The following is a 16,829-nucleotide window of genomic DNA, read 5'->3' as shown; positions in this document are numbered from 1 at the left end:
AAACTATTACAATATCAAGATGTACTTTTTGCTTGCAGTATTGCTTCTTGTAGTTTCTAGTTCCTTAGCATTTCCTGCAAAGGTAAATTAAAATATGTTTTATATTTTTTATTATTGAGTGTTTTCTGTTATTTATCACCCTTGAGTATAGTGCTCAAGAAAAAACTAGTTTAATGTAGTGAAAATGGCTGACATCATTTTGTATTTTTAAAGTTATTTTTTTTTATTTTGATACGTTGTTCGATAGCTGCTGTTATCAAATCTTTAAGAGTAGATATAAATGGCGTTCAGAGGAAACCATACCTCCCGGATATTAATATAGTTCGTGAGTGTGGTAATATATTTATGAGATACCTGATAATTATTTAATAAATAATAATAGTTTAATCTAATCAAACGGTTTATTATGTATCATTGAAAAAAACAAAAAAGTTGTTATTAATACTTAAAATACTGTTTTATAGTTCTTAAACGTCTTTGGGTAGGGATCAATTTGTGAGTGACCCCGAGTTGTTAATTACGATTTCTTACGGCAATTACTGATCCATCGGCTAACCCGAACCACTCGGTTATCTCAATCCGAAGTCGAGATGTTCAACAGGTTGTTATTGGTAATTATTGGTAATTATCCATTTTGTAAGTCAACCAATTGTTAATAACTCTCATAAACAGTGTGAATACTTGACTGAACAACGAAATAGGTCTATAATTCTTTAGGTTACATTTGTCCTCTTTTTTATGTAAGAGTATTTTAGACTCTCGTTCCAGTCTTAAGAGATTTCATATAGGGATTGTTACTGTCTTACTTATTTTCATATGCTCAACAATTATACCGTCATATCCTGGAGCTTCATTATTTTTAGCTCTCTCTATTTGGAATCCCTATATATTTGGTAGTATCTCTGATCCCACGTTTTTTATTTTTCTTTTGACGTTCTCCTTTGTTGACTCATTAGTCTGGCTTTACAAGTTCTATAAAGTTTTGTAGAATTCTTCGACTATCTATGTTATTTTATATTTGTCCTGCCCTTTCTTATTATTGGTGTGTTTAATTTTGATAATTTTTTGAACACCCTATGTTACTCTTAGACAGACAGTTGGGGCCTCTGTTGTTTTAAATTACTAGCTCTATTAAGTTCTCGTTTCATTTTTTATGTCGCGTTTTAGTTCTTTTCTAAATGCTTTATGAAGTTCTACGTATATTTGAGTATGGCGAGTGTTTCTCGCTAGTAGTTGTCTTCTTTACTTCATTAGTTGTTTAGTTTCAGTTTCAGCAACTTTTACAGTTGCTATCAACAAGTCCTCACAGACATTTCGTCTAAGGACTAGCAAACCTAGTGGAGTCTTACATTGCAATGTGGGTAATTCCTTTTGTAACTTAAACATCATAAAATTTAAGTATCAAAGATGTAACTCAAAGTTTAAAAAACTACACTTAAAAGGGTTTTTACCCACATATTTTGTGGCTTTAAATATGTACATCCAGATAGCACTGATGAAGGAAACGAAAACGTTCTGTGATGTATCCCGATAGGCTTTTTATTATTACACCTTTTATAAAGGAGTTTTTTAAATATATTTTTTAGAAAATAGTATATTTTATTTCTGGCAGTTCCATTAGCTGGTATCCATGTCCATTTTATGTTGTGTTTCTTTCGGTAAAACGTATTCATAGCATACATATTTTCTTATTCCAGGAATTCCATAAGCTTTTCTCCTTTTGTGTTTCTTGTACCGAATCCAAAATTTTCAATCTTGTTTTTAGCGTATTTAATCTTTCTTTCAATTTTTATGTTAAAATCCCCCATCATTATTATTTTATATTCTTTGTTGTTGTCTGAACAATTTTTTTGAGGTCATCGTAAAAAGTATTTCGTCATCATCAGTTGCTTTTTCAGTTGGAGCTTAAACCAGCACAATCTTTAATTTGGTTTGTGAATTTAGTTTTAAGATCATATATGTAACCCTGTCCGAGATGCTATGAATTATCTGAAGTTGTGTTTTTCTCTTCTTCTTCATTAAGAGACCATTCCACCGCATGTATAGTCTTCCTTGTTTTTGTAGTAGAGCCTGTTGCCTGAATATAAGTCCACATATCTTTCACCTCTTTTTTTATTTTCGTATAGTCCCATTATCCCAAAATAATGCTCCCCAATAATTCATCTTCTAGTTTGTAGAGTCTTTCATGTCTTATCATGGAATGTACGTTGCATGCTTGTATATTGCTATTTGGAGTTGTTTGTTTTTCTTCTTCTTCTTCAATATAAGTTATTTTTTATAAAAAGTTCTGCGTTTATAAAACCTAAAACATAATCATCAAATATGAAATTTTTCATTCCAAATTATCTACCTTTTTTTTAAGTATGTGCAGGTTGCTTTAAAGTATATAAAGCATCCATAATCTAAACTGATATAATAAATGACCTATATAATAACATTTGATTATTTGTAAAAAGTTACTACATATATTATTAAAAATATAATTATTTCACAAAAAAAAACACTAAACATGTATGTATGTATCTGTTAAAATTGGTACGATGACTAAAAGCTTAAATAACCTATTTTTCAATAGAATTATTTTGTAAATCTTTGTATATTTGAAATTATGTGGAAAATGTAGGTACCTATACAATATTTTAAATATGAATATGATATGACAATAATGTCATTATCCATACTATAATTAATTATAATTTAACTTTTAATTACTCGTACCGATGAAATACCAGCAGAATTCTTAAAATATGGGGGAAAATAACTGCATCGTCAAATATACCAGCTGACATGACAAGAAAAAAAAATACTAATAAGATGAGAGGAAAACACCATTGTGCCCATTCACAAAAAAGGGACAAAACAAAATGTGTTAAACAAAGAGAAATATCACTTAACAATTAACAACGCATATAAAATTCTCTCAGATATCCTGCTTAGTAGACTATTTGAATTAACTATTCATTAACAAACTATACAGCTTCTAGATGGAATTTTAAAAAACTCATACCTATTTATAGACTTTGAAAGTAGAACGAAATGAAGTATGAAATGAGATGACCGAGCTTCAAATAAAAAATAAACTTATTGTTGATGACCAAATAATGTATGGATGATGAAGTATATAAAATATGTGTGAACAATAAAGTATCCAGCAGTTTTAAAATAAACAGTAGTCTGAAGCAGGGTGACGCTTTATCACCACTTATTTTTAATATTGTATTAGAAAAGGTTGTGAAACCAGTCGAAATAAAAACCAATAGTTCTGTTATTACGGCTCAAAGTTCCAAACATCTGTTAGGATATTCATATGACATAGATCTGATATGAAACTCTATGTTATCGGTAAAAGACATTTTCAATAAGGTTGAGAGAGCAACGGAAAAAGTTAGACTCTCGGTCAATGAATAGAAAACCAAATGCATATGAATAAACAAAACATCCCAGTAAACACCTATAGTTTCGAAAGAGTTAAACATTTCAAATATTTTGGAGTAATAATTAGGGCCATAATTTTTAAATAATAATTTTGGAATAATAATTCCAAAGCAGATGAAAATCTCCTGCTTATATTTGAACGAAGGATCCTGAGAAGGATATTCGGTGGCATCTGTGAAAATGGTGTTTGGAGAAGGAGGTACAACTACGAGATATATCACAGGTATAAACATATATTTAGTGGTAAAGACGTAGTATCCTTTATAAAAATAGGAAGACTAAGATGGGCAGGACATCTGGCAAGATCACAGCAGAACAACCCTCCTAGAAGAATCCTTATGTCGCAACCTGTGGGAAGTAGAAGTAGGGGTAGGCCAAAACTCAGATGGAGGGATGGTGTAGATGAGGATGATAGACAAATAGGCGCAGCAAACTGGCAACAGTTGGCAATGGATAAAACTGACTGGCGTAGTAGACTTGGGAAGGTCGAAGCTCTTTTATAGGGCTGCAGCACCAATGATGATGATGAATAATTAGGGCCGGTAATGATGCCACAAGAAATAAAAAAGCAGAATCAAGGAATAAAATCAAAAAACCTGACACGGGGATCAAAAGTCAAGTTCTATAAGTCCATTGTCAGACCTCTACAAACATATGAATGCGAGGCATGTACAATGAACCAAAGCAAATGAAGAAAAATTCATTTTTAATTTTTTCATTTTGATTTAAAAGTAAAATAATAAAAGATGGCACTGCATTGATTTATTTGACAGTTCTATCAGTACGCGTTAGTCAGAAATGAATGTGAAACTGATAAAATGATTAACAATTCAACAAAGATCAACAAGTTCAATCAATTGAAGTAATTAAAAGAAGATATCTTTGAATGCTCTAACCACAGAGGAATTACGCTTCTAAATGCAGCGTATAAGATATTTTCCACAGTATTATGTCACCGTATGCCACCATATGCAGAAAGGATAGTAGGAGAACACCAGGCTGGTTTAAGGGGTGGTAAATCGATAATTCATCAGATTGCAACCCTGAAACAAACTTTGGAATAAACACTGGAATATGTCATTGATACTCATCATATATTTATAGACTACAAAGCAGCCTACGACTCTGTAAATAGAAGAGAAATGTTCAATGCAATGAAAGAGCTGGGAATACCAAATCAGTTGGCAAATTTGACAAAACTAATTCTTGAAAAAGTTGAATGTAGAGTACGAATTCAGAGGAAACTGTCTGAACCTTTTGAAACAAATAACGGGCTACGCCGGGGAGACCGTCTCTCCTGTATACTGTTCAATCTGGCTCTGGAAAAAGTAATACGTATGTCACAAATCACAACCAATGGTTCAATATATAATAAATTAGTGCAAATCCTGGCCTAGGCTGATAAAATCAATATTGTTGGGAGAACGAAAAACGCTGTACGAGAGGCGTATGTAGCATTAAAAGAATCAGCTACCAAAATGGGTTTAATAATAAGCACCAACAAAACGAAGTATATGAAAATAAGCACGCAACCACAAATCCTACGACTACTTGTTATAGAAAAGGACGTCATCGAAGCAGTAAACGAATTTGTATACCTGGGAGCGATCCTTAACATTGAAAATAATACTACCGCAGAGATAAACCGCAGAATTTGCACGGCCAACAGATGCTATTTTGAGCTTAATCTCCTCCTTAAATCCACAATTATATCGAGAAATACAAAAATAAAACTCTACAAAACAATAATATGCCCAGTCCTAACATATGGTTCAGAGACCTGGACACTAACAAAAAATAATGAAAACATGTTAGGATGTTTCAAAAGAGAAGTACTAAGGCAAATCTATGAAGCAGTGAATGACAATGGAGTGTGGAGAAGACGATACAACTTCGAACTTTATAGAATACACCAGGAACCTGATATTAAAATAGGACGTCTGAGGTGGATAGGGCATGTTATGCAGATGGAACAAAATGACCCAACTAGCAAAAACGCTCCTTGATAGATTCATTGGCCAGAGAAGAAGAGAAATACCCAGAACAAGGTTCTCTGATAACATCGATGAAGACATGAGAAATATGGGAACACGGGCTTAGCGGCCTCTGATAACGGTTCTCTGATAACATCGATGAAGACATGAGAAATATGGGAATAACATCGATGAAGGCATGAGAAATATGGGAATTGCCATGCTAGTAGGCAACATTCGTAACGGATAGGCACCACAAGAAGAAGAAAAAGTTCTTGGCGGAGGAAGGCGATGGATAGGGACGACTGAAGAGAAATTTTTGAGGAGGCTAGGACCCACGCATTTGCATTATAGTTTGTTCATATTTATAAGATTGTTTATGTAGACATTATAAATATGAGTGAATCCAAACGGAATCATTGGGCCATTGTGCGGGTCTCCAAATGGCATCATTGTGAAGTCGTGTGAATTTTGTTTCTGTAAATAAAATACAATAGTGCAATATATTTGTTTATTTCAGATGAATCGTGTGTTCAAAAATAAGAAAACCAAATTTTCTTTTCGAGAATTGGAGAATCTATTCCAGGAAGAGATTTTCTTGACGACACTGATCTTGAATGAAAAGACGATTTGATTGATGTAAACACAGAATACAGTGGTGATTTTTCGGTTGATTAAAATATTTATACGTCTTTCCAATACTTTAAAATTATTTGTGACAATGAGATCATTCAAAATTTTGCTGAGTAGATAAACTTGTAATCTATATAAAAAGACACTAAAAATATTGATACTAATGCAGAAGAGATATCGTAGTTCTTAGGCATACATGTATTGAGTGAAATTATTCACTCGAAGAAACACGATATAATACCATAGCTTACATCAGGTCACGCAATCGTTTTGATAAAATGCGAACATATTTGCACATCAACGATTCTTTGAAAGTCTCGTCTAGCAACCATGGCAAATTATATAAAGTAAAACTTGAATATGTTGCCCAAGTCTATTTCAAATGAGTAAAAAAAAATAAGAATAAGACCTACAACCAATTTATTTTACCACCAACGATCGGTTTCGCATACTATAATTTGCTATGCATCTTCAGGTTAACGGTACATGGTTAACTAAATGCTAAAAATATAATAACCCATATTAGGATACTGTCTGGTAAAGAATATATAGCAATTATGCCAATATTACATGTGTGTGATTATTAAATATGACTTTAAAATTGATTAAATTAACAAAATTAAACTTAAGTGAAAAAACAATCTAGTAAAATTGAAATTAAATAAATAAATAACTAATAAATATAAGTTAAATGCCGATATTAAGGATTATTATTGAATGTTTGAGAAACCATAGTTATGGTAAACTAGTGACAGGTGATCCTCGGTTTTACTGCAACTATTTAACAAATAAAGGGAAAGTTCTTGAGGGGAAAAGATTATACTAACAACTAGACTAGGAATGTAAGTATTTTGTAAATTGTTTGTTGAAATTGAATGTGGTGTGTTATATTATTTAAAAGTTATTCATATTTATTCTAGATGTGTATTTTGGAAATGCGTGTAAATTTATTGAAATTATTTATTAAGAACAGACAGCACTGTGTTAATATAGAAAAAGATAGATGTTCTATTTTTGATATAAGTTTGGGTGTGCAATAACTCCAACTTGTAATTATCGAATTATGATGAACCGATTTTGGTCTGTATTTGGGCAGAAATTATTGTGATGTCAATTAAATTAAAATTAAAAAACACTTAAGGACAAGAAGATGCATAGCAAATTATAGTATGCGAAACCGGTCGTTGGTGGTAGACTAAATTGATTGGGTGTAAGTCTTATTCTTTTTCTTTTTATCTATAAAGTAAAACCTTTCATTGAAAAAGTTCAGCAAAATTTGAATAAGATAGAACCTGAGAAATTCAAAAACGTCGATGAGTTCATTATAAAATTCAAACGATACAGGTAGCAGTCTAAAGCAATATATAAAAAATAAACCTCATAAAAGGAGTATAAAAGTTTTTTCAAGAGCAGGTCGCAGCGGTCTACTATACGATTTTGAGATATATGGGGGGAAAAGAACAGTGCAAGATGAATCAGGTCTTGGAATTAGTTGGAAAACTAGTCAGAAATCTGCCAAACCACACGAATTTCAAGATTTTCACGGATAATTGGTTCACATCTTATAATTTACTTGTTACTCTGAAAGAAAGAGGCTTCCCTGCTGCGGGACTATAAGAAGTAGGCGACTGGCAGGTTATCGTTTTTAGAAGACAAAGTTCTAATGGCAAAAGGCTGTGGATACTCTAATGTAAAAATAGACAGCAAAAAACTATTGCTGCTTTCAAATGGTATGACAATAAGTCCGTCACATTAGCATCGAACTATATAGAAAAATATCCTCTTGATAAATTGGAGAGATGGTACAACAAGTGAAAAACCTATGTAGAAATCACCTATGCCATCAATTGTCAAAGAATATTACATTTCGATGGAGAGTGTTGATTTGCATGGCATGCTTGTGGAATTATATAGTATCAAAATAAGCCAAAAAGATTCTGTATAATATTTCATCTTATTAATACATGTATTGTCAACTCCTGGCTGCTGTACCAAAGACCCTGCAAACAAAAACAAGTAAGACATAATTCAAATTTCAAGTTGGACATGCGTTACTTAAAGCTGGAAAGTCCGACACAAGTAAGAAACGAGGACGTCTTTCTCAAGAAAATACACCAAAGAAGAGACAAGTATTGCATCCTGCACCAATGCAAGATGTTCGATTTGATGGCGTACCTAGGACATAGGCATAGGTTTGTATGTATTTTATAAATAGTGTGTTTAGATAGTATGTTTTTTTATGCATAAACAATAGTAAAAATTGTTTTTATAGTTTCCATGTAAAAAATTAAATTGTTCATAAGATACGTGCAGTAAGATACGTGCTATAATAAACTTTTTTTCATCAATTTTTTTTTAGTTTTTTTTTTGAAAAACCTATCAACAATTATTTTACTCGTATCGTTTTCTATAACATAATTTTTTCAACAATATGTATTGAAAAAAATAATTCGGGCTTAAAATGGTAGGCAGGGTACGTATATATACTTGTAAAACTCGTTTGGTATTCGGTTCCTACAGGAAAAATGAATCTTATGCAAATAATTAGAACACAATGGAGAGACAACGTACAATCAGATCTCAAAAAATGAACATTTTACTGGATTACTGATTCATTGAAGACCAAGCCAATTGGAAAAAGTTGTACAGTCAGCCATAACCCGCCTAGGTGTGTAGCGCTACACAATGATGATAATGATGATACTAATTATCAAAATATTACAATCTATGTTTAATAAAAAAGCAGCCCTTCAAGAAATCTAGGTTTTTACGGCCGATGTTCAGTTATGATACGTTGTGTCTGGCGGCTTATATGCCGTGGTCTGAAATTGCATGTCACGAACGTTGTGTTCGGCAAGACTATCGAACACAATTTATAAGCAGACGTATTTTTTAAAATTAATTAAATAAAAGTCCAATTTAAAAGAAATTATTGCTGGAATGAAGCAAATTCATATTTTTTATGTGTTTTTATAGCATTATATTTTGTTTCAGGAAGAAGAACTTTCAACAAAATATAGGTACATAAATTACTTTTTTAAAGAAGTATTGTAAAAAAAAATTGTACTTTGTCCATTGGATTGCAAGAAATCAAGTTTAATATATTACTTAGATCCCATCACAAAATAATGACACGTATTGATGATAAGATGAGAATGAGATGATGAGAACATGATATCATTTTTAAGTTAAAATATTATATTCATTATCTATGATTAAGAGTATATTGTTGATAATAAACTTCATAAACTTGTTGACAGAATACTTAATATATCTTAAGCTTTAAGATAAATCATAATACGTGTGAATTGTCAGTATGAGTTAGGCAGATAAAATTAACCGTTAGAAGAATTTAATTTTCAAGTAACAAAAATAAAATAATTCATTTATTTTTCAAAATTTTATATTATGGAAACGATTTATAAATCTGAAGTCTAAATGTCAAATATAATATTATGTCTAGTTATACTTGTGGTTCCCAAACAATATACGATAGGAGAACCACCGTAAAAAGTCATCAAAAAACTAGAAATTAGAAAATAAATCTCAAACACAAATAAGTAAAAATAAATCAAGTAATTAAAGATACTTAAATCACAATGTACAAATAAAAACTTAGTTCTTACTGCTTTCTTATAAAATTAATTATATAAAAACCAAAGAATATTTCTATTTTATATCTTGTTATAATAGAAACTGTCTATTAAATTGCAAAACCTGTAATAACGAAAAGCTGAAGCAGGTAGTAAACGTTAATAAGCATATTTAATTATATCTGGACATTTTATATTATCAAACTTTTGAAATGGCATCAATTTTTGAAAATATCGATAATTTATATTATATATAAAAATAAAAACAAGTATGTCTTATGTTTCAGCAATATAAGATTTTATGAGGCAGCCAACAAGTCTCCTTTTTCGACAGACAACATTACGATCGATTACAGCACTAATGAAGAATTTGGCCTGAACATTACAGCTATTTCTCCAGTTAACAATTATGAGGATTTTCTGGTTCTTTTTAACAACCTAACACACAACGTTTCAATACTGAACCTTGGTGAAATTTCATTCGAACTTTCTAACAAGGATAAATTGAATCCATTTGAAAAGACAATTTATGGTTTCAAGCGAGGTATGGAAACTACCGGTATTTTTTACGCAGGTGATTTGGTTGTTAACTTAACTGTATTCACTTTTCAGTCTTTGAAACCTGAAATAGATTTTACAGATCTTTCAAAACGATCAAGAATTGAATATAACGTAACTGTTGTATCAGGAGTCAATTTAACTTGGATTACCGATTCTGGACCATTAACTAAAAAAGGAACCAATCTACCCTCATATAAAAATGATCCACAGCCTGATCCTACTCCAAATTTCACTGCTTTAGTTCCGTTAGTCAATGGAACATTCTATGATAAATCTTCATGTCGAAACGAAATATGCAAATCTACTTTGAAACCAAGCTACAATGTAGGATCGTACTACGTGTTTGATGATGTTACTGTAACATATGAAAGATACATTAGTAAAACAAATATAACCAATATTAGATTTGTAAGTGGAAGTAACACTACATACACAGTCATTTCTACGACCGATATTAAAACTGTGATTGTGATAGGCGAACACAGATGTTAAATGAAATAATATGTAAACAATAGCTTATAATATATACATGTGTAATACAATAAATAAAATATATTGAAATATTATTATATTATAGACCTTTTTTTTTACTTTATCATTATAGTTAAGTAGTTATCTTGACCCACGATTAGTTTACCGTGAGATATATTTGCTATAAAATATTATTTTATTAAATTAAAATAATATACGACGACAATTTTCATAGAAATATTTATTGCTTACTATACATGTTTACATAAAATTTACTTACAAAAAATACATTACAAAATGCCTAACAGAAACCCCTAGTAGAGGGTAGGGAGTTACTAAGAACCATATAATTTTACCTTGGGGTAAGAACGTAAATTACAAAGTCATTCATATTGTCCTTACTAGAACCATCTACAGACGCAGCAAATGCAACAACAATAACCAACGGATTTGCCGGGTACATACCTTTCTAAAGAGAGGGATTATAATGGACCCAGAAATATGTAAAACTAATAAATATTTTAATCTTTTAATAGATTTCTGGAAACTAAAATTTACTTAAAACTTTAAAAATTATAACTATGAATCTAAATAAAATAAAATCGAAAATAATATGAACTAAATTATAAGACGCAACATGCCGTCCGCCTTGAACTACTGAAGTTCAAAATGAAGTTGTCGGTTGACGTCGAAAATCTAGCTGATCGAAAGTGGACACAACTTCTCCACGCAGGGTTTATACTCTTCAAATTTGGTTTTCAGAGTTACCACTCTGACAATGCCGTCCTTTTCGGGGTGCACCGACGTGATGCGTCCAACTGCCCATTGTAATAGTGGCAAATTGTCTTCAAGAATTAACACCAAAGCATCGACCACTATTCCATTATCGGTAGCATTAACATTATTGCTGCTGATCAATTGATGAAAATATTCTTTATACCATCGTTTCCAGAAGTGTTGCTTCAATTGCTGAGCGTGCTGCCAAGCTGATAATTTATTGGAGGACATATCCAAAAAGTCAGTCTCCGGATAGCTCGTCATCGAACCACCAACTAAAAAATGTCCAGGGGTAAGGGGAAGAAGGTCATTTGGGTTAGACGACATAGGAGAAATAGGACGAGAATTTTATATTGCTTCTATTTCAATAATGTAAGTTTCTAATTGTTCATATGTTAACTAAGTATCACCTACAGTGCGAATTAAATGATTCTTAAAGGACTTTACCGCGGCTTCCCAAATTCCTTCAAAGTGTGAGCCTTTCAACATCCGAATATTTTTTAATGGCATTTTAATAATCTGACGAGTTTAATAATTCGAACAACTTGCGACTTGCTCCAACGAAATTGGTAGCGTTATCCGAATATATTTCTGCACATTTTCCTCTTCCAGCACAAAAACGGCGGAACCCAGCTAAAAAGGCTTCGGTAGTTAAGTCGCTTACCAGTTCTAAATAAACGGCCCGTGTAGATATGCATACATACACTGCGACGTATACCTTTAATAGTCTACGATTGCCGAACCTTTTCTCCTTGATAAACAAAGGACCGCAATACTCAACTCCAGTTTTAAGAAAAGGTCAAGAAGGAGATACCCGGTATTAGGGAAGAATACCCATTTTATGATTAGCCGGACGAGGTTTTACGCGAAAACAAAGGATGCATCAATGTAAAATTTTTCGAGTTACATTACGTCTGTCTAACGGCCAATAAATTTGGCGCACGGAGTACAAGGTGATTTGGGGACCAGCATGTTTTAATTTTATGTGTTCTTTACGTATAATTAATCGAGTAATGTAGTGATAATTTTGCTGGCAGCAAAATTGGATGTTTTTGCGATTCAGATAACGAGGATCGATTAAGCCTACCACCAACTCTAAGATCTATCCGTTGTTGTTGTTATCTAGGAATGGATTCAAAGGCACCAATTTACCTTTACCAATAACGAAATCCTTGTTTTTTAAAGAATTAATTTCTTTTGAAAATTCCGAGAATTGTGTCATCTTAATTATTAAAGATTGCGAATCAACCAACTCTTGAGCATTTAGCTCATTTAAATTGCGCTTATCTTTTCCCTTCAATTTGGCGTTAAAAATAAATCGACGAACATATCCAATACCGCGAATTAAATTATGCATCGAGCTATATTTTTCTAAAATATTATTATTATTCAACAAAACTTGCATACAATTTATTGATTGAGGCCTTACCATTTTTAATTCGGGAATTTCGATCAAATCCAAAATCCCGTTTGGCCATGAAGACTGGGTTCAAGATATCCAAGACGGACCAATTTGCCAATATTTTCTAAAAATTCTGAGGAAAGCTGACCGCGTGATAAAAAATCTGACGGGTTATCTAACGAGGAAACATGTTGCCAATGACACTGACTAGTCAATCTTTGTATTTCCCCAATGTGCGAAGAAGATACGGCTGGGTGTTTATCCAGTGAAGAGTGATTATCGAGTCCGGCCAAAAATAAGTACCGTTGATCTCCAGTAAAAGAAAATGCTGAAGCGTCGCATAGAGCCGAGCTAGAAGTAAAGCGTCGCATAACTCCAATCGCGGTAACGATATTGAGCTGATGGGGGCTACTCGAGATTTTGCACAAATCAATCGCACAAAAATATTTTCCTCAGCATCAACAGAACGACAATAAAGACAAGCGCCGTAATCCTTTTCGCTGGCATCGCAAAATCCATGAATTTGGATATCGACGGGATTTGGTATTATAATACAACGAGAAAATTTTAAATGTTTGATAAGTTTTAATTGAGCCTGAAATGACAACCATAAATCGCGAATTTCGAGTGGAAGTAATTCATCCCAGGTTACTCCTGATTTCCAGCAGATTTGCATAATTATTTTTGCGTATACGATAACTGAGCCCAACAATTTCAGTGGATCAAACAATTTTGCGATTTGCGACAACATAGAGCGTTTCGTTAGAGTGTCGATACTTGAAATGCCCGAGCTATAAAACAGAGTATTTTCGCGAGAATTTCATTGAATTTCTAATGCCTTGATGGTGGCATCAGGATCTAGAGACATGTGAGTACTCTCAGCGTGTTTATTTTGATTGACTATTAAAGAGCTATTATTTGATGCCCATTTTCGAAAAAGAAAACCGCCCTTTTTTAACAATGCGATAAGATCTTCTCGCAAGGCGGATGCTTCTGCGCGAGTCTTTGCACCAGTAAGAAAATCATCGACGTAAAAGTTTCTGTTTAATGCGATAGCTGCGAGAGGATGCAAAAACCATCTTGAGCTAATTGCTTAAAAGTCCGAGTTGACAAATATGATGCTGGAGCGGTACCGTACGTGACGGTATTAAGAATGTACGTTTTAATTGGCTCTTGTAGATTTTTACGAAACAAAATATTTTGATAAACTGGGTCATCGGGACGTACGAGAATTTGGCGATACATTTTTTCTGCGTCGCGTCGGCTGCCAATACGAATATATGTGGACGATAACGAAGAAGAATGACAAATAGGTCATCCTGCAGCTTGCGACCGACCATTAATGTATCATTGAGCGATAATCCCGTTGACGTTTTTGCCGAACCGTCAAAAACTACGCAAGTTTTAGTTGTGAGACTATCTTGTTTTAATACCGCTTCATGAGGAAGATACAATCCAATTTCTTGGTCATTTACGTCATTTGTATACGACATGAGAGTTAATTTCTCATACCCAATCAAAAAAGCAGAATCGTCCAATTGCAAAAGAGGATCTTTGCGAAAACGATTTTCTAGCGAATAAAAACGCTTTAACGCGCTATTGTATGAATCACCTAATTTCGATTTTTTGTCATTAAATGGCAACCTAACGATGTATCTACCATTAACATCCCGAGTAGTGTGACACTCGTAATGCTCTTCGCATGCTTTTTTCTCCGGTGACAAAAATTTAAAAATTTGATGCTTGGAATTTCTTCCATTTCCCAGAAGCGAGTTAAATTGAGGTCCGGCATTGGACTATTTAATGAAAGATGACACGAAATATTTTGCAATCGAGACTAATTATTTATTTTACCTGCAACAAATAAAACCCAGTTGAGTTTTTTGGAAAACAGCATTAGGCTGATGTTTCAACAATATTTGACCTACACTGAGAAGTTTGTAAAATAATTGTACTCCCAACTTTTGCGGGTTTGCAAAATTCAGGATCAGCTAACACGATCTTTTTTGGTATTTCGAGTTGAGTAGGATTTATTTGAATCGACGTCATTGTTTTGCTGATTTGTGGTAAAATTAAAAATTTAACAGTTTTTTGAAATTTGCTAAAAAGCGATTTGATTGTGGCATGCACAGAATTTGTTATTTTAGTCGATAAATCATCTACCCCAGAAACTGTGATATTAACGGGCTTTTGATCTAGATTCAAAAATTGAGCCATGGATTCGGTAATAAAATGTGCTTGAGAACCAGCATCCAAAAACACTCGACAAGTTTTGGCTTTTCCGCGACTGTGTACGATATCTACCACTGCGGTAGCTAATAGTATTTCCGTGGATACATGAGCATGCAAATTTAAGCTAGCACTAGGTGTATCCGTGTTTGTATTTTAATTGTTATTCGAAGCTTTTTTTGGTTTATCGAAATGTAACAGACTATTATGTTTTTGATGACAAGTGCGACAGTTAAACGCGGTGATTTTTGCGTAAGCAATTAATACACCATCCAACTTTTTTAGCAACTTCATAACTTTCAACAGGCGATAACGATGTGAATTCACGGCAGGAATTTACATAATGCTTACCCTCACAAAAAATATAACTATTTTGTAAAGCGGTTGCGGTATAAGTTAGTTGATTTCGCGAATGCAGAGCCATATTCGACGATTTTGATTTATTTGGTGGAGGATTTCTGATAATAGATCTCGTGTTTTCGAGTTAAGATTTTCTATTTAAAAACGACATCATTTGTTTCATTGTTGGATTACACGATTCGTTAGTACTATGTTCTCATCGTTCGCGGAGACTATAATTGAATTTGTCTTTGAATAAAATGACGAGAAAAGAATCCCACGAGTCGATGGGTTCACCAAGATTTTTTAACGCTCTTAAATATTTTTGAATATGATTCATGAATGCGCAAGTTGAAAATTCTTTTGACATGCACGGCGTGTCAATTAGCGCTTTGATATAACTATCTCGAATGAATTTTCGATCGTCATAGCGTTCTTGTAACAAATTCCACGGGACATAAAAGCCTAACTTAAAGCCTAAGCTTAAAAAATCTGTTTTTAAGCATAAGCTTAAAAAATCTGTTTCAGGATTGTATTTATTTAAAAAATTTTCATATGTTGTTAAAGATCGCCTGGCATTTACGCGTTTGACATTAAGGGCTTTAACTGCCTTTTATTTCAGTCATTTAAAATTTTTATAATATATATAAATAAAAAATAAAAATAAAACCCAACAAACAAAAAACCAAAATTTGTCCCGACAAAACGGTAATAAACAATTTAAATTATACGATCAGTTTATCAAATTCCTACTAATTAATTTTGAGTAAACTCGAAATAGAGAGCGTATTAATTTTTATGAGTGAAAGAATAGATCAATTGAGTGGTTCGAATAACTTACTTTGAACTGGTGATTTTCGATACTTCTGTTGTTGCCGACTACGATTTGATTTGATGCTAGACCGTTGTTGGTGATGGCATAGGAATATGACGACGATATGTGATGAATCCTTGAGAATTCAGACAAAAATGGCGATCAATTATTCTTGAGACACTTCACTCACGGTCACTTTACTTTGATTTAAAGCGATAAATCACAATACAATAAAAAGTTCTATTTTTTCGACAACAACTAAGCTCAGTTCTTCAAATATGACACGAAAATCACTAGTTATTTTCGGCTCGATGAAGGACCATGTGTTGACCCACGATTAGTTTACCGTAAGCTATATGTGCTATAAAATACTATTTTATTAAATTAACATAATTTATAATGTTAATTTAATATATATATATATATATATATATATAATATTATAATATTATATATTATATTATAATTATATTACATTATAATATATAATATTATAATTAATAATTAATTAATTATAATGCGATAAATGTGACTCATACCCTAAGCTGTAAACATATTTGTTTTTAACATGACATTAGACACTAGTTAGACATTTTTAACAT

At 32.5% G+C, this 16,829-nt stretch overlaps 1 protein-coding gene across 1 annotated transcript; it reads left to right on the top strand.

Moving 5' to 3' along the window:
- Positions 1-10,761, top strand: LOC140438270 (uncharacterized). The gene is made up of 3 exons (XM_072527963.1): positions 1-82; positions 9,036-9,061; positions 9,922-10,761. The coding sequence occupies exons 1-3, from the start codon at positions 20-22 to the stop codon at positions 10,685-10,687; spliced, it is 855 nt and encodes a 284-aa protein (XP_072384064.1). The 5' UTR covers positions 1-19; the 3' UTR covers positions 10,688-10,761.
- Positions 10,762-16,829: the final 6,068 nt, after the last annotated feature.

The sequence above is a fragment of the Diabrotica undecimpunctata genome, chromosome 4 (genome assembly GCF_040954645.1).
Source record: "Diabrotica undecimpunctata isolate CICGRU chromosome 4, icDiaUnde3, whole genome shotgun sequence".
In the NCBI taxonomy this organism is placed as follows: Eukaryota; Metazoa; Arthropoda; class Insecta; order Coleoptera; family Chrysomelidae; genus Diabrotica; species Diabrotica undecimpunctata.
The sequence above is the reverse complement of the archived record's forward strand: the minus strand, read 5'-3'. Positions and strand labels throughout refer to the sequence as shown.